This window comes from Solanum lycopersicum, chromosome 2 (assembly GCF_036512215.1).
Source record: "Solanum lycopersicum chromosome 2, SLM_r2.1".
NCBI lineage: Eukaryota > Viridiplantae > Streptophyta > Magnoliopsida > Solanales > Solanaceae > Solanum > Solanum lycopersicum.
This window is the reverse complement of record NC_090801.1, coordinates 50,407,717-50,427,822: the sequence shown is the minus strand read 5'-3', so window position 1 is coordinate 50,427,822 and position 20,106 is coordinate 50,407,717. Positions and strand designations below refer to the sequence as shown.

At 30.5% G+C, this 20,106-nt stretch overlaps 1 protein-coding gene across 1 annotated transcript; it reads left to right on the top strand.

The window, feature by feature from the left end:
* Positions 1 to 13,475: 13,475 nt before the first annotated feature.
* On the top strand, positions 13,476 to 18,545 carry LOC101268836 (uncharacterized). Its single transcript, XM_004233480.4, has 7 exons — positions 13,476 to 13,858; positions 13,952 to 14,053; positions 14,140 to 14,278; positions 14,868 to 15,038; positions 16,154 to 16,394; positions 17,204 to 17,295; positions 18,043 to 18,545. Exons 1-7 carry the CDS (start codon positions 13,771 to 13,773, stop codon positions 18,326 to 18,328), a joined length of 1,119 nt encoding a protein of 372 aa, XP_004233528.1. The 5' UTR covers positions 13,476 to 13,770; the 3' UTR covers positions 18,329 to 18,545.
* The last annotated feature ends 1,561 nt before the right edge of the window (positions 18,546 to 20,106 follow it).

The window sequence follows — 20,106 nt, the reverse complement described above, 5'->3', positions numbered from 1 at the left end:
AGTTAAGTTAAAGTGAATTTTTTTTTTTAAAAAAATTGAGAGTTTAAATTATATTCACACCAAATATAATCAAATTCTAAATATTTTTTGTAAAAATATGGTCAAATACTAATCCAACTTCAAAATTTTCAAATAAAGTAATTGTTTTTTTTTTCATAACTAAATGTCTACGTAATTTCACTAAATTTCTCGCATTTCTATACATTGTATAAAATGCAAATTGCATTGTATATAGTACATACGCCCTAAATATTTAATTAAAAAAATCTCTAAATAGTTGGACATAATATTTTTAAAATGATTTTTTATTTACATAATATTGCTAACCATCGGAACCTACTGTATAAATAATTCAAAACTTATGTATTGTTGCAAGTCAATTTATTTGATGATGCAAAAAATCAACACACAACATTTAAATTCCGAGAATGAAAGATTCATTTCCTATCCATATCCTTATTCTTTTTAGGTAACTTCGATCTTCTCGTCATGGCTAAGACATGACCATATTTTTATTGGTTCAATCAGTTTCTTAACAAAAATAGATTGAAGGATGATTCTTATTTGTTTTTAGATAGTATAAGGATGTTTTTTGCTCACCTTATATTAGATTTGAGTCATAGTTAACGGATGATTTTAGCCAAAAACTCTTAATTAATCATCAATTACTCCTCAAGTTAAGAAAATAAGTTACACCCCTTAAATTCAAATTAATAAATCATGTATCTTGACTTTCAAAACTGACGGATACATGTATTTGGTGAGGAATAATACATGTATCCAAAGGACGAAATATCATATAGAAAGTAATGTTTCAAGCTATCGTGAATCCTAATAATGATGACAGAAACATGTGAGATTTATGTAGTTTGTCTTTATTTTTTCACTCGGTGTCTGAAACTTATATTGAAGCCTCGACTAAATTTGAATCCACAGTGCAGGGCCTGTACGAAAATGACGCCCCTAATAAGATTTTCTTCATATCAGGGCTCGAAGTTAAGACGTCTTGTCAAAGGAAATTAAAAGTCGAGACGTCTTGTCAAAAGAAACTACAATTAAGTAATTTTAAAGGTAGTAAGTAAGAGGGTAATGGGATAATTTTATGGATGATACTTCTATAAAAGTGAACAATATTGTTTATCCGAAGAAAGATAAAGTTGAATTTATAAGTAAGGTTTAAAAGATAAGAGGATCGAATTGGTTAGTTTATACAAAAATTAAGTAATTGAAATATAGAGATCGACATTGAGGTCTTACTAATTGGACGAAAAATCTTAAACATGATGGTTTCTTTCTATCTTCTTCTCAATTTTTGTTAACGTCATTTTATTTCTCAAAATTCTTTTGAGCGTTGATCTCTTCAAAGAATTTCCTTGGAGATTGTTATTAAAACCCAACAATATCATTGACTTAATTGATTAATTAATCTACGAAAATAAAATGTTTAAATGAAATATTTACCTTCATTAGGTATGGTAATATTCACTTTTATTACACGATAAAAAAAATCATACGTATCTCTTTGAACTATAATAGAAATTTAACCACAATTTTTTTCATGAACATCTTATTACCCTCTTATATAATTTTGAAGTGCGACAAATTTTTAAACACATAATAATTTTAATTGAACATTTTACCATCAATTAATTAGTACACATAATTAAATATATATATATATATATATATTATATTGTTTTATTAATTTCTTTGTTAAATATTTATTAGCTTTATATATTTTTGTTCTTTCGTTAATTTCTTATCTTTTTACTTTTAATTAATTAAGCAAAAATACATGCATTTCAAAAATAATGATAATAAATTTTTAAAAAAGAATACTTTAGATTTAGTGTTTTTTTAATGTTTTATTTGGTTTTCTCCGTTTCTTTGGATGTAGTTCGATATTAAACTATATAAATATAAGACTCAAAATTAATTTTAAGTAAAAGCCAAAGGAAAAACAAAACAACAACAAAAGAAATAAATAAAATCAAGAGAAGAAAAGAAAAACAATGAAACAAGGTAGACAAAAGATTACTTGCGTTTAAGAAAAACTTAAACAGGGGACAAAGAAAATAAGCAAGAAAAGTTTAAAAAATTTGTTTGAATTTGACAAAAGGAAAAATAAGAAGGGAAAGAAAATTATAAAAAAATCCATGAAATTGAAAAAACAAATACAAAACAATTATTTATCGATCACCACAAATGTTTTTTTTCATCGAACTTTTATTTTTGAAAAATAAATGTCTAATATATAATTAGTGGCGATCTCACAAATATCACTACTAAATATCTTATTTATTTTTTGAAAAATAAATGTCTAATATATAATTAGTGGCGATCTCACAAATAATAAATATCTTATTTTTTGTACCAACAATAAGGGTCGCCACAAAAGTTTCCACTTGTTGGGCAACATTTATGGGTCGCCACTAAACACTTATAGATTGTGGCAATTAAAATAATCGTCATTGAAGTTCGTCTTAATAAATATATAAAAATTCCAAATATAATATATGATCAATCACTATTGGATAGTAATTTAACTTTATAAAAGTTGAATTGATCATTTTAAGATCAACGTTTACATAACAATTATGAAACATAAATTCAATCATCGAATCATAAGATTCTAAATGCGTAATAGATCATGGGTGACTTGAACCCATTTTTCATATATTTATTTTCTCTTACGTTTAAAAATATGTGATAGTTGAATATAATTTAATAATTAATTTTCTATTTCAACTAACAATATAATATTTTTGTGTAGTATTTTGTAAGACACAAATAATTATATATAGGTAATTCTACGTTACATAACAATACAAATATTTAAACCTTAGAAAACTTCTTATTGATTATAGTTTTGAAAACTTTTTCAATATAGTCAATTGTTATACAAACTACAAAAATTATTCTAAAAGTTATTTGAGTGTTGGTCAGTTAATAACAAAAGAGTTCTCATTTAATCCGACATAAAATGAACACAAACCAAACTTTGTTAATAATCAAAATTTACAAATTGAAGATGTAGAACAAACTAACTACAAGACCAAAGATGAATTTGACAAATTTGTTCATGAGGTACGTTCGAACCCAATGTTGAATTTGCAATTTCTCAAGCAAAGAAGATTGTTAGAATTATGTTTTTGAATTATAGTAACTTTATTTTACTATTTTAATTGTTGAATAAATCCTAGTTAATATTTAGTTAGTGTTATAAAATCAAGTTCATAAGAATATAATAATAAAGAGAAGAAGACAAGAGAAGTAGAAAAAAGAAGGAGAATTTTCTTCTTATTCAAGTGTATACAATAGTGAATAATATCTCTATTTATAGTGTTGAGATATCATAGTCAAAGGTCACCTTGAAATTATACATAGTTATCATCAAGGTTCATATCACCTTGGAATCTTATCACACTAGAAACACTAATACATGAATCCAATTAATTGTTAGATAACTCTAATGGATCATCCACACAACACAATAGATTTATAACACTCCCCTTGGATGTCGATAGATAATGTGCCTCGTTAAAACCTTACTAAGAAAAAGCCCTGTGGGAAAATTTTCTAGTGAAGGAAAAAAAAGTACACATATCTTTTGATACGCACTATTTGTTGCCTCATTAAAAATCTTGCCAGGAAAACTCAGTGGGAAAAAACCTCGGTCAAGGGAAAAAGAGTGCAACACGTATTATACTCCCCTGATTAAACCATCACTTAATTTCTTGTGATGATGTCTCCAATCTTCGTACATTGTGGTTGGTATATTCTTTTTCAAAGAAAAACCACACATTTCTTGAATATGGTGTGTCATTTATCTCAACAGACGCACTTTCGACTTGCTTCATGAATGACTTTTATTTCTGCATAGCAACATTTGCTTCATTGATCGCCAGGATATTATTGTGCCTCCACATGCAAACACATAGCGTGCTTGAGATAGAGTTTTCTGCGGATCAGATAAATATTCTGCATCTGCGTAACCAATCAATTTTGTCTTGGATTCCTCGAAATAGAATAAACCATAACTATGGTCCTTCGAGGATATTCAATAGTGTGCTCAACACCATTTCAATGTCCTTTTATCGGGGAGAAACTGAATCTTGCCAGTAAACTTACTGCAAAATAAATATCTGGTCAAATATTGTTAGTAAAATGCACTAGTGCCCTGATTGCACCAACATATAGAGTTTCATCACCAAGAAACTCTTCATCCTTCTTTTGAGATCAAACTGAATCATCATTTATGTCAAGTGATCTCATAATCATTGGGGTACTCAATCAACGCGATTTATCCATATAAAATTGCATCAAAACTTTTCAGTGTATGTGCACTGTTAGACAAATATTTCATTTGTCAAATTATCAATCTGTAGGTCAAGACAAAATTTTATCTTACCAAGACCTTTTTATAAAAATACAAGGACAATTAGGGTCATTCTTTTGTACCATTTTTCTTCCTTGACTATTTCAATCCATGTAAGGATTCTTGAAGCTTTATTGGAAAAGTTTCTTTCAAACTCTAATATGCTTCAGACACCTCGATTGTTTCAAGGATTTTCATATAACCTTCATTGTCTAGCTAGACATTACAATTATTCATTACATGCATTCAAGTTTTTCATATGTTTCCAGATCAAAACATGCATCCACCAAAGGAGAAAACATCTCCAATAATGCCAGGATTTTTGCGATAAACCTTTATGTCCTAAGGCACAAACCGTATTTGATATCTTACGATTATACTATCGCATAATAATTTATTTGTACCCCACTGACATTATACCTTGATTTATGGACTACCAGTCCAAAATGTCACTTTTCTAAGTGAAACCAAATATACTTGAATTGTGCATTTTACTTGGCCAATCATTTATCTATCCACACTATATGACAAATTTGAATTCAAGATCCTCGTCACAATTTATATCATTGAGCGCTACCTCATATCAAAGATACCGTCGACGGTTATTTGATGTCGATTCCAACAAGACATAATTTATCGAGATCTCTTCATTTTTCTTCACTTTTCAGGTACCTGAACCTTTTTCAAGATTTTATGAAGTGTTATGTCAATGTGCTCTTTTATAGCACTTGCCTCATTATCATGACCATATTGATCATTTGCTCCTTCCTTCTTCAAGGAATTTTATATTTGGAATCGATTGGTCTATTATGCTTCTGGCATATCATAGACTCTGTCCTTCAAGAATTTCACATTGGAGCATTTGCAACTGAATTATATCATAGGGTCAGTGCATTCATCTGACAATTGATTTGCAACATTTCACAATTGAATTATCCCTTGAACTTTAAGTTCACATATTTATTTAACGAGTATCTAGATAATTCATAATTAACCTCACACATAATTTTCAGCTGTCAATCATCTCTCCCTCTAATGTTAGAAAATCTAACATTCATTCCAACCTTATTTGGAAGTTCATCTTTGTGCGTGGTGGAGCAATTAAAATCATAACCGTACATTCAACATTTTATATGAAAATTATATGGTTCCTGACCCTGAACCATTTGGAAACCTTGTTGATTTGATGCATACATGTGTTGCTACATGTTAAATAAAATTATCTCATATCAAATCTTATTTGGGAGTTTTGTTCCCATAACCATAATTTAGCTATAATTGGAGGCATACAATTTCTGCTAAATCAATTATAGCTAAATCAACTAGTATTATTAATATAATTTCACGGTTTGAAACTGTGCTCTCAATTTTAACAATTCGAGCAAACGACCTTACAAAACCAATTTTAAGTTTACAACAAAAAAGTATGTGACCATCACATAGATGCATCGATTTTATAGTTGCAAATGATCCACATGGCAGGTGAACGGACCCATATTCACCCTTTAATATGTTCCAATTTTTTTTTAGGGGATTACAATCCCAACCTTAGCTGGTATGATCATTTTATCAAAAGAACAAGCAACAAGAGAATTCTTGAAGAATCTTTATTTATTCATCATATAAATCACCTGAATTCTCAATTACGTTTGCATCACATTTAATCGGAATGGTCAACTAGTCATGCCAACTGATCTTTATTTTAGTACACTTATAATTTACTTTTACATGTGATTTCATCAGCATGTACATGTTTGTGTGGAACAAACAAAAGGAAAAGTGGGGTAATTTTTTACATAAATATTTATAACCCTCTTCGGTTGTAGTGATTTATAGTCTCAATATTTATTTTTAATTCATTCAAAACTTAAAAAGTTTCTTTTGAGACTTATTACAACCCCAATATTATTCCTCTGATAATAGCACAACCCGATAGAGCTTGCAATTAATTTTGTATGCTCTCACATATCCCATGACACCATCCATATGGTGAACATCTCCTCAAGGAGAAATTATATCATTATTGTCATGGTTAAAATTATTACGAGGAAGACATGTTTCTTGCTTTTCTTTTATTGTACCATAGGTACACAACCAATGACAAATTTGTATTGTCACACAATGTATTTGATCATGGGCCATGGACACAACCTTTATAGGCAAGACTTATTTCTTTCTTTTTACCCTTTCGGTAGTTCATAACAAACATACCATAATATTCATGACGTATAAACGTACACGACTATTGACCATTCATGTCAAACAAAATTTATTTATTTCTCTCAAAACTTTCGTAGAGGTGTGTTTTGACATGTATCATTTATTCTCAAACCTCCCATAGAAGTGAGTTGTGGTATATATTCAACTCATAATGATTTTATCACATCTTGACTCATTCTCTTATAGAATAGTCGAGCATTCACGATACTCATCACAAGTCACATCTCTTCAAGGAATGGACTAATCATTTATATGTACTTCATACTTTTGCATTATAAGTACATTGTCATGATTTTAAAATTCATCGTATTTTCATTATACACCTCAACATCACTTTGAAAGATTAAGTGTACCATCACTTTATCTTATTGTCTCTTGATGGAGGATTTATAAAGTTGTCAAATTATTGGGTCGACAAATTCACAAGTCTAATGACCTTTCTACCATTTTAATAAAAATTGCCTTCACATTTCGAAGGACTATTTGAAGAACCAATAGTGTTCTTGCTTTTATAATTACCACAACGATGACTATTATAATTCCGTCATTTCATGTTCCTTTTCATATCGTTTATCATTTGTCATCTTTCAGACTAACTATTTACTGCTACCACATTCATACGATAGAATGGAGCAAGAGAACATGCGATTTCAAAATTATTATATGTAGCTACCACATTCTTTTCAAGGAATGGAGCAAATTCAATAGGATGAATTTCAAGACTTTTCATCAAAGCCTTAGTCATCATTATATCATCACTATGGTGCATTGACTCAAACTCATTGTCTTATCCATATAAGGCGTGTTACGCCATAATTCTATGGGACTTGAACCCAATCACGGTGCATCAAAAATCAAATTGATGTCTTACCCTTTTGGTGCGATAGAACTTGAATCTATCATCTTATCCTCAAATATTTTTCATTATGGTGCATCCGCACTTTGACCTGATGTCTTACCCTTTTGGTGCGATGAAACTTGAATCCATCGTCTTACCCTTAACCAATGGTATAATAGACTGAAGTACAACATGACTCATCCGTTGAGTCTTTCAAAACAATCAAAATAACATTTAAACTCATGCTATTAAAATTTTATATCTTCTTCTATTTAAGAAATTTTGTATAGACTGTCATATTCAACCAATAGTAGTATATGTCTTCGGTTCCTGATAATTGTTAGTGACTGAATACTATTTTATTCTAAATCATAAAAATATTTTAGAAAATACATGCCTGATTTTATGCAAATAATACATTGATTCTCATAACGAGATCAACCAAAACATGAGTTGAAGAAAAATTAAAACTCATTCTCAATTTACTAGAGTCTCGTGCTGATAATGTGTAATAAAATCAAGCTAATAAGAATATAATCATAAAGAGACGAAGACAAGAAAAGTAGATAAAAGAAGGAGAATTTTCTTCTTATTCAAGTGTATACAATGGTGAATGATATCTCTATTTATAGTGTTGAGATATCATAGTCAAAGGTCACCTTGAAATTATACATAGTTATCATCAATGTTCATATCACCTTGGAATCTTATCACATTGGAAACACTAATACATGAATCTAATTAATTGTTGAATAACTCTAATGGATCATCCACATAACACAATAGATTTATAACAGTTAGCTAGTTGTTCTATTTGTTACTTAGTTTGTTTAAGATAAGTTTTGTCAAAATACTATAGGCTGGTTTATAATTATCTTTATTGCTTTTATTCTTATAAAAACTGTAGAGTTCAAGAAGTGTAACGACCTGTTTAGTCGTTTTGAGCAGCAGATTTTATTTCTGGAAAAACAGGCTGAGACGACGGAACCCGCGACGGACCGTCATGAGCACGACGGACCGTCGAGGGGTCTCGTTTTAAAACACTTAGAAATTCTGAAAAATGGGTACTGAAATCGACTCTCTGAACTTCGTAACGGAATAGCAGGACGGACCGTCACAGGCGTGACAGACCGTCACAGACTCTTCAGAGAATTTCAGTCTCTGAACTCTGTGACGGAGTAGCAGGACGGACCGTCGCAGGCACGACGGCCCGTCACAGGCACGACGGCCCGTCACAGGCACGACGGCCCGTCACAGGCTGCGTAATCCCAGGCTGGGTCGGATTTCAGTTAAGTAATTTAAGGGGCGTTTTGGACTATTCCTGCTTTAATTATAAAGTTAGTGGGTTAATGTTAATAAGTCTAATTACTTGGGGGTTAAAAGAGGTAATCTTGAATTAATTAATGGGTTAATTCACCATCTTTTATACTTAATTATATGCTAATTAGGGTAAAAGAGAGAGGATTTGAATAAGAAAAAGAAAAGAACAGAAAGAAAGAGGAGAAACGAGAAGAAGAACAAAGCTTTGGGAACTTGCTTGCTTGATTTCTAATCTTCGGTGGAGGTAGGTTATGGTTTTTATACTATTCGTAGTTAACTCTTAATAGTGAAGGATATGTGTTGGGTGTATTGTAAGTCTTATATATGCTTAATTGTATGCTTGCATGAATGTGATTATATAATTGTGATGAAATAAGCATGATGAAGCTATTAAATCCCAAATCTTGAAAACCCCTTGTTAATGATAATGCTTTGGTATAAAAGAAGGCTTGATGAAGTAAAGTAATGAGATTGATGATGCCTTGGTATAAAAGAAGGCTTGATGAATTAATAGAATGAGATTAGTGGAACGGGTGTCACGAACCGACACGTAGAATTAGGGGATCGGGTGTCACGAACCAACATGTAGAATTAGGGGATCGGGTGTCACGAACCGACACGTAGAATTAGGGAATCGGGTGTCACGAACCGACACATAGAAATAGGGTATCGGGTGTCACGAACCGACACGTAGAATTAGGGGATCGGGTGTCACGAACCGACACGTAGAATTAGGGGATCGGGTGTCACGAACCGACACGTAGAATTAGGGGATCGGGTGTCACGAATCGACACGTAGAACTAGGGGATCGGAGTGTCACGTTCCGACACATAGTAGTAAGGGAGCAGAGTGTCACGTACCGACACAAGAATAAAGGTGATGAATCTTGAAAGATGTTAATATACTCAATCTAATGAACCTAATTCCCAAATGAGTATGATATGGAGGCTTGAGTCCTCATGAATGTACTTGACGTTAATTATCAAAGATCCTTGTACATGGTGTTGCTACAGATTGAGTATTGTAGTTGATTTATGATATTATCTGATATATACTGTTTTCTATTTTGAGTTGGCCGATGATATCTACTCAGTACCCGTGTTTTGTACTGACCCCTACTTGTATGTTTCTTTTGATTATTTGTGGAGTGCAGCAAACGTGCCGTCGTCTTCAACTCAATCGCAACTCTAGCCAGTCTTCAGTACTCCGGATTTCAGGGTGAGCTAATACTTCTAGCTTGGACTGGATCTTCCTCTTCATGTCTTGATGCCTTGAAGTTCCGGCATGGATTTGCTTTTTATGTATTTTAGCTTCTTAGATACTCTTAGATTAGTAATTTGAGGATAGATGTTCTTGTGATGATGACTTCCAGATTTTGGGGATAATAATAGTTGTTGAGTTTTTAGAAGTTATTGAATTGATTTTTATTAATGAGTTTAAGTCTTCCGCATTACTTTCTGTTGATATTATATTGAAATGTTAAGGTTTAGATTGGTTGGTTCACTCACATAGGAGGGTAAGTGTGGGTGCCAGTCGCGACCCGATTTAGATCGTGACAAGAAGGCAAAATAAAATAATTCTCTTTGATCTGAAAATAATTTGAAAAATAATAATAAAATTATTATTTTAGAAATATAATCTCAAAATAAGTTAATCTATATATCAAACTAGATTAATGTGCTTTTACAATAACAAACAAAATTATTTACATTGCCTTTAATTATTAGAATCCATTCATAGTATTTCGCTATTTGAATATGTTTATTCAAACATTCTATTAAGCATAGTATACTTCACTTTGTTAAGGAATTTGTATGCTCAAATAAATGACATTAAAATATTTATTAGCGATTGTAATAAATATTTATATTTATAGTGTGTGGAGTGTTACTTTTTTTCTTTCTTTCTGATATTAGTTAATTATAGATTTCAGGAGCTTTTATAAGAAATTCTAAAATATATTTGTGAGTAGTAATTGTTACTTTTAAATACCATTTTTCATGTAGTGTGTATGAAGGTGATAAAATTGAACACCCAGATCCATTATTAAGTTAATTGAAAATTATGTTAGGCTTAAATGTTTAGTTTATATTTTGTAAGATGTACTTTGTCAATGCTCACATGTATCTTCCAAAAATAATACTAATGTAAAGTCGATTCCTATTTTAATATGACTGTGAATTCAAGCACGATCTACTAAAAATTACTATCGCAAGTTGTCATTTTTAAAAACAAGGATTGACACTTAAAATTTTAAATACATGTTGATCAAATAATGTTAACTAAAAACTCCGCCATAGTAATTTGATCAACATGTATTTAAATTTTTAAAGTCTCAATCCTTGTTTTTAAAAAATAACAACTTGCGAATAGTAATTTTTAGTAGATCGTGCTTGAATTCTAGTCATATTAAAATAGGAATCGACTTTATATATATATATATATATATATATATATATATATATATATATATATATATATATATTCAATCCTCATGAAGTACCTACTGTAGAAATCAAAACTAATAAACTCAATATTTTTAATTTATCTAATCTAAATAAACTTCCATTGTTTTGTTGGAGGTGAGATAGAAATCGAAACTAATTATTTAAATATTTGAAAGACTTAGAAATAAAAAAACAAGTAAAGATATAAGAATTGTGCCCATCGAAGAGAAATCAAGTGTACAAACAAATAATATTCATAGCACATTGTGTACTATATTTTTCTTAATATGTCATTGATTTAAGTTTTGTTTTGTTTTCATTGTTCTTCTCATGACAACCACAAGTTAATATCCATCTCTCTATTTCGATATTATAATTATGAATTATTTTGTGTTCAAGCCTATATTTCGTTTTCATTAACAACAACAATATATAGATTCAGATTTTCATCAAGAAAGTTCAATATAATATATATCAAAGTGTTTTCTTTGTATGAGATATCAATATTGATTTTGATTAAAAAAAATTATATTTTTATAGTGGATACAACGTGGTTCTTATGAAAAAATACAAATATGTACGAGATATTAATAGTATTGTTTTCTCAACTCGAAAGAAAATTACTCCCACAACTTAATATTTGTGAACGTCCTTGTGATACTAACAATGATTGCAGTGTTTGTTCGATTTGTTGTAGTTGTCCTCCCATGGTGTATCTACCCTATTTATACATGTTTCATTTAACTATATATGAGAAAATGAGACGTTAATATCTGATCAATCTATAATTGAACGATCATTTGAGATATTATCTCATCATAGCCTAATGAGCTACTTATCCTTGTTATGCATTTGTCCTTTTGTAAGATTTATTTTTAATGTTGTTACTTGTTTCATTAATAATAAAAATAAAATCAAATGTATGACTTTATATTTGAAAAACATAATGAATTCTACTATCGTGGTTGGTTGTGTTAGCTTTAATTTTTTTCGTATCTTGTGTTTGAATATAAGTAATGAGAATATTATATGTTATGTTTATTTACAATTTATTAATTGATCAGGTTTTCTATATTATATTTATAAGTTATGCTATTATTGGACAAGAAATATGAATAATAATATTAATGATTTAATATAAGTTGACGAAACTTGCAAAAATTTAACATATCATTTTATGTTAATATATAAGCATTCTAGGGATCATGTCCATACATTTTACTATTAATTAAGGACTTAAAAAAAAATAAAGAAAAAAACGAATATTGATATTACTTTGTATAATTGTTAGTAAAACATTGTTCATTAATTTTTTTTGTTTTGTTTTGTTTTAAACATTATCAAAGTTTACTTTCAGAAGACAATGAATTTAATAATTGAAGGGCATATGAAAACACTGAAGCAACTAAATGAACTTGAAATTATGGGGATTAAACCTCAACTAACTCTAAGTAAAATAGAAAAATTAAACAAAATAAACATTGAGTCAAAAATTTCTTATTGGAAATATTCAATTACCAATTTATTGTTTAAAATGGCAATTCATGAACTCATCAATGAAATATCTCAATAACAATAATATGCATTATTATTTAACAAATAATAATACTGAAAATTTAATAGATATTACTGTTTCAATTGAATTTTAAATTAAAATGATGAGTTGGTTGGTAATAAGTAGTTTCGAATCTTGATTAATTTTCAAATCATTATCAATTGTAGGTTAAAAAAAAAGAGAGTAAATATCTAAATTTTTGGACGGTTTAAAAGATAATTGAATTAGTTTAGAGTGAAAAAATAAATCAACTCGTTGAAGATTATATGAATTGTTGCAAAATATATATAATGTATAAACAATGTAAATGGATGTATATATGTTTTTGATAAGTGAAATAAAATTCGATAGACTCTTATACTTATATATATGAGTTTATACTTTAAAATCCTTCTACTTAAACTTTTGTAAACTGCACTTTTGAACTCAAGTTTATTAATTAAAATATTTTATTTTGTTCCTATTTGCTTGTTCATATTTAATGTTTTAGTTATCCTTATTTATTTGTCTATTTTGACAAATCAAAAGTGATGTTTTTTTTTTCTATTGTACCGTCATTTAAACTTTTTGAAAATTTTTAGATTTTAATATCCTTTTTGAAATCATGATTAATCAAGGTAAAATTGTAATTTAACAATGCTAATTATTATTATTTTAATATGTGTGTCATTTCTAAAATGAATACAAATAAAGCAAGTAATAGAATAATTAACTTAATTTTTGTTACTACATTAAAATTTAAAATGGTGATATATAAATAGAAGCGGACTAATATTTATAATCCAAATTTTGCTTGGCACAAAAACTTATAAATTTGGAAAAAAAAGAAGTGTTGATCTGTTAAAGTACTTGGCCGTTATACTACCACCAGCTCAAAAACGAATCGCAGCCACATACCAACACTCAAAAAATTTCAGTATTGAAGCAGGGAACAGTACTTCATTGAATCTTTAAATTCAAGACTGTGACCAAGTATAGGTTTTCGAGGATTTATAGGTTGTAATTTAATCAATGTCAACTTCTTGTGCCACGGTTGGAACTGAATGGTTGAATCCTGTAGGTACCAGATTAGCTTTGCCTGGAAGAAATAATCATTTCAGTAAGTTTCCAATTTTGAATCTTGATTTGAAAAAAATGCGAGCTTTTTCTTGAAAAATTTAAAAGAAATGTGTTTTCTTCTTTTTGGGTGAAGGGGGAAAATGCGAATTGAGTAGAAGGGGTTTTACTTTTAATGGTATAGTTGCTGCTGGAGCTTCAGTTATGACCACTTCTGTAGTGGCTGAACCCTCTAAAGGTTAAGTCCATTACCTGTTTGTAGGATGGAATTTTCTTTATTATATTTGCTAGTGTGAATTACTTGACAAGGGATTGATGATATAGGTTTGGAGAGATTGCCATTTAAGCCAGAGGGGTATAACTATTGGACGTGGCGCGGCCATAAAATTCATTATGTAGTGGAAGGAGAAGGATTTCCAGTTGTTCTAATTCATGGATTTGGTGCTTCTGCCTTTCACTGGAGGTAATAACTATCCATGATGAGATTTAGTGGTGATAGATTGAGATCAATTATATATTAGTTGTGCATAGAATTATAATGCTGTTACTAAAATTAAGAGCTTTACTTTGGAGTACTGGATAGCTGTTGGATCAAACTACTGGTGCATTTTTTTTTTATGACAAGGGAAACTAGCAGGTACTATCCTTCGGGTGCGCACAGGTAAAACCCCTCTCTTATGCATAGCTCGCAAACCACATAGGAGAGGTACGCGAACTAGGCAAGCCTGGTGCGACGAGCTCAACCCAGAAGGGAAACCCCTTGGCAAGAGGTTTCAAACTTGAGACCTCCAACATGAAGTCCCAAGCCTTGCATTGTTGAAAAACTGTTGTCGTTTCTGTTTGTATGGGGTTTTGCAAGTATTACAGATATTAACTTTTAGTTATGGTCTTATGGAAGTGTATTCTTTTTATGAAACTCATACTTCTTTAGATATATTGTAAGTGCTTTGAAGACACATACTTATGTGGTGATTCATTTGGGACTTGAATCTTTCTTCGCATAGTACTATTTCTTTTAAGCTCCTGATGAACTGTCTTTCTTGCTTTCTTAGGTATAACATACCAGAACTGGCTAAAAAATACAAGGTTTATGCTCTAGATTTGATAGGATTTGGTTGGAGCGAGAAGGCACTAATAGACTATGATGCATTCATTTGGAAAGATCAGGTTGTCGACTTCTTGAAGGAAATTGTGAAAGAACCATCAGTTTTAGTGGGAAACAGGTTAGCTTGTGCATTTAACAACTTGTCATTTTGGTGAATTTTCTGGAAGTTGTAAATCCTTGAGTTCCTTTTGACCATCTACAATATTACTTATGCTATATTGTTCAATTTACTCAAGTTACCAGTTTCAGATCGTCTAATTTACTTTCTGGAAATAAAGGTCTGTAAGTTAATTGAGGCGATCACCATTAATTGGTAGCTCGTAATAAGGATGGATTAACCATTCCCTAAGATTTCACATAGAGTGGCTTCAAAAGGTTTGGTAGTGATGAAAATTCTCTAATAGCATGTCGAAATGTCTTAAATTTGTAATGCAAGAAATGCCTCTTTACACATTGGTGGATTCATAGCTTAAGAGAGCAGCTCTCTTTGTAAATTTCTACAAGATCATATCCTTAATCCTTAATCTAGTTATTTTTTCTTGCTTTTCTAATCCCCACCTGCCACTTCCCCAAGGATACCAGTAGTTTTTACTACCATTTTTCCTTCTTGGTGACTTGAACCCCCTGCTGCATTGTTGGATGTGGAGGGTCTCTATAACTGGACCAACCCTTTCTTTCTCTGATATCACTTCTTTTGTCCTGGCTATTTTCACTCATTCACTTTTGGAGAATTTGTACCAATCTGTCTGAGCTCTTTTGGAAAAAAGATAGAAATGCAGAATTTTCATTTACAGGCTGTTAGGAATGTCTAGAGAGCGATCAAATAACTTCCTGGATATTGTAGCATGTAATGAATCTGAACTGTTGTTCTACATTTTGTATCAATTACCAAGTACTTAAAAATTGTGGTTTCTAAATAATCACATCGCAGAATGATTCTAAATAAGTTAATTATTTATTTATGGACGTATTACATTCAGATGATATATAAGATTAACATCACTTTGATTTGGATCTAGAGAAGATACCAAAGTTTGATTTATCTGGCAAAATAAGTAAAACAGATAGCAGTAACATTTTTTTTTTGGAAAACAGTGCGTCAGTTATAAGTTCTTGGACTTTGAAATTGTTAAGATTCATTTTCCTCTTTTCTAGCTTGTTGCTACAGTTTAGCATGACTTTGCAGTGATGAAATTGAATTTAAATGTGAATATGTTATGTATTATATAACAGTCTTGGAGGATTTACTGCTCTGATAGCAGCAGCGTCACTCACTGATGAAGTCAAGGGAGTTACACTGTTGAATAGCGCAGGACAATTTGGGGATGCCAGCAGTGCAGCTGAAGGAACTGAAGAAACAGCCTTACAGAAATTTATCCTAAAGCCACTAAAGGAAATCTTTCAACGTGTAGTCCTTGGATTAGTATTCTGGCAATCAAAGCAACCAGCTCGTATTGAATCTGTTCTGAAGAGTGTATGTTCCTTTTATAGCCAATCAAGTTTCTTTTCTTCCAATTTCTATATGGATTTCAAATTATTCGGCGTGTTTGCACCAATATATGCATAACTGTTCTATCTTTTAGCTTTGCAGACGTGTAAATCTGCGTAATGCATATCTTAGAATTGAACTGACAATCAGAAACAGTACTAACTTTTCTTAATGTCTTCTTAATATGGTACAACTTTTAGAAATGGATAAACAGGAAAATGATTTTTTTCAATAATGTAGTTCATTCGTCCTTGATATTTAGGACTGACGTTATTGTAGGTTCCAAGGTCCACCAGTACTGGTTTGCTTGACTCTTATGAATTGGTCTCTCTTACCCAGTTTCTTCATCTTTTTTCTCCTTTCAAGAGTCTAATGTTTATTTTTTTACTGAAATTTCTGTATATTTGTTTCAAGGTGTTGAATTGCAATAGTTGTAGATTGTGTTCTTTATTTGCCGTTTTAAAACCCTTGTGCTTTTTTCCAAAGGTTAAACCTTTTTGTTTCACATTCAAAGATGAATCTAACCACGGTCAAAACTCACTTGTGGAATTTGTCAAGTTGATGATCCTTCTATCTGAGGATATTCTCGACATTGTCTTATTCTTGTTTGTACTTAATAATGGTCAAACTGTGGCAGAATGATGTCTTGAAAATCATCTCTGTTTGTTAATGGCATGATGCGTCTGCTTATCGGCATCTAATTGCATTTTATTTGTTTATGTTTCCAGTACTATACATTATCGTCTTTTTTTATTATCAAACAACTGACTTGCTATATGTGTTTTCACTTGAAGGTCTACATAAATTCTTCAAACGTGGACGATTATCTCATCGATTCAATTACCAGACCTGCAGCTGACCCAAATGCAGGGGAGGTTTATTACCGGTATGAATGCAGCTGTCTACAGTTTTGCTTCCATTCAATAGCTAAAATAATATCACTTTATATGGTTTGGAAAAGAAACAGTATTATTAGAAAATCACCCAAATAATTTGGACTATTTTAAAGTAACCTTATGAAGAAAAAATTCCTTCATTCTTATCAAGTCCTCTTGTCTTATAGCTCCAACATACTCCCTCAATTCCATTTTTTGTGATACTCTTCGCTTTTTAGTCTATTCCAAAAATATTGACGCCTTCCTATATGTAAAAACCATTTTAATTTTTAAATTCTCATTTTAGTCTCAGTCACATACTTTTGTAGCTACAGATATGTCATGACATATTTCAGACCACAAGTCAAAAGTCTTCTCTCTCTTAAACTCCGTCTCCCAGTCAACCACCTTACAATATTTCCTTCGCAACTTAAATCCGAAATAACCAGCACTTTATTAAAAAATGCATAATTGGTCAATGTTCAAATACAAGGAGAAGGGAGAAACCCTCCTTATCATGTCATTTCAGCCTTATAATAGAGGGATAAAGCTTCATAATTATATGAACACTAGACATACTTCCAACATCAGATATTTATGTAACACAATTACTGGTATACCTTATCAGGACCAGGTTGCTCGGAAATAAGTTTATTTGTTTTACTTTTTATTGAATACATACCGATAATTTTTATGTTGAATTCCTGTTTTCTAGTTTAAGAAGTTTATCCAATGTCCTCTTCTTTTGCAATCTACAGATTGATGACACGATTCATTTCAAACCAGAGAAAGTATACACTTAACAGTGTGTTGAGACAACTTTCTTGCCCATTGTTGTTGCTGTGGGGTGACCTAGACCCTTGGGTTGGTCCTGCCAAAGCCAATCAGATTAAGGAGTTCTATCCAAACACAACCATTGTTAACCTGAAAGCAGGTCATTGTCCCCACGACGAAGTCCCAGAACTAGTGAATGAAGCTTTATTAGATTGGTTGTCAGCCACGATAACACCAGCGTCTTCTCTTGAAACAGTATCAGAAACTTAGCTTCAGTTGTTACCCTTACATATGCAGTGATTCATATTGTAAAATATACTGTATAATCCTCCAACATACAATCTGATTCATTTTTATAGGAGATTTTAGTAGGTTGATTCAACCTGATAATGAAGTCAGCTTGATCCAAAGAGTTCCATATCTTCTCTATATTGTACTTTTTTGATTGAATAGAAAGAAGAAAGTATGGAACTGCATTTGCATTTGATGCTGTTTTTGCCTGTTTGTAGTTTAATATGTTAAATGGAAGAGATGAGAATACCAGGTTCAGTACCCACATTTTGTTTCTGAAGGAGATAGCATAGAAACAAAAATGCAAAAATCTAATTATTTCATTTGACAGAAGTACATTAGGTGATTTCATCTCATCTGCCCAAGTTTTGGGGGACAAAGGTGCTCGTTATTTATGCAGGAGAATGGTAGTAAGTTTTGGTGAAGTGATCTGTGTAGGCGGATATGAACACCGTCATTACAAAAAACAATTGACAAAGTAACTAGAAGATGTAGAACTCAAGTTATGGCTAATACGTCTATAAAGTTGAACTGATAAATAAGTAACTCGATTTTTCTATTGTATAGCTTAGATTAGCAGTAAGTTGTAATCATGAGATCCATATAGGGCAAATGAACATGTCTTGGTGCAGTAATTATTTTAGATATAAATTATGATGCATGTGAACTCATAATCTTTCTATAAAACTCAATACTTTATGTTCATATCTATTAGAATTGATCTAAATAACATGTTGATCCTTGTGCTCCAAAAAAGAGTTGAATGACTCACTCGATGGAATGCTAAGTTATTTACTAAAAGGAACAAAGATCAATTATCACCTACTAATACATTTTTTCAAATTATGTCCAAATTGGTAAATTCCTCTTGAAAAAGGACAACCTTGATATAAAGGGAACATCACTCAATGTGATTTCTCTTGTTATTGGACAACAAAGTATATATATGTAATGTAATAAAAGTATTCTCTTATATCTTCGTCTTTATAATCATTTTTTTCATTCCATTCTATTGTTATACAATTTTTATACCCTTAAAAAACTCAAATTTATTAATTTATCAAATGTTAAACTTTGATGTGAATTTTGTTTTTATCAAAAAAAAGAAAGAAATCATTAATCATTACTCTAACTATTATATTTATTATCGATATACAATCTTAAAGTTCGTATTAAATTAAATTGATCATTATAAAATATAAAACATATATCGTTCAAACAAATGTCATCACTTAATCATAGTTAAACGTGTACTCTCACTTTGATAGTATTTTAAGGATACATATGTATCCATAATCAAAATTAATTGACAGTAATTTATACGTGTCTCGTATAGAGTATCTAAAAACAAATAAATGCAAATTATTTTTCATCTCATTCTAATCTATTCGAATAGACAATATTAAATCGTTGCAGTTAAATTATTAAATTTGGGATAAACATAATATACAAATAAGGGTCCATTTCACCACAAAATTATTTAAATTTTTTTACTTCACTTGAAAGTTAACATTTGATCATGATAAATCCTCAAAATTATATTCGGAATTTAGCTAACACCAAATAGTATCACGTTTTTCCATATATTAACCTATTTAAATTATATTTTATATTCAAATCATATTTCGTGTTTTTTTCTTTCAAAATACATTCAAACAAATAAATATTTAAATTTTTGACCAAACACTCTTACTTTAAATTTTTAAATAAAATATATTATTTTTTGTAATAATAATAATAAAAAAACATATAATAGG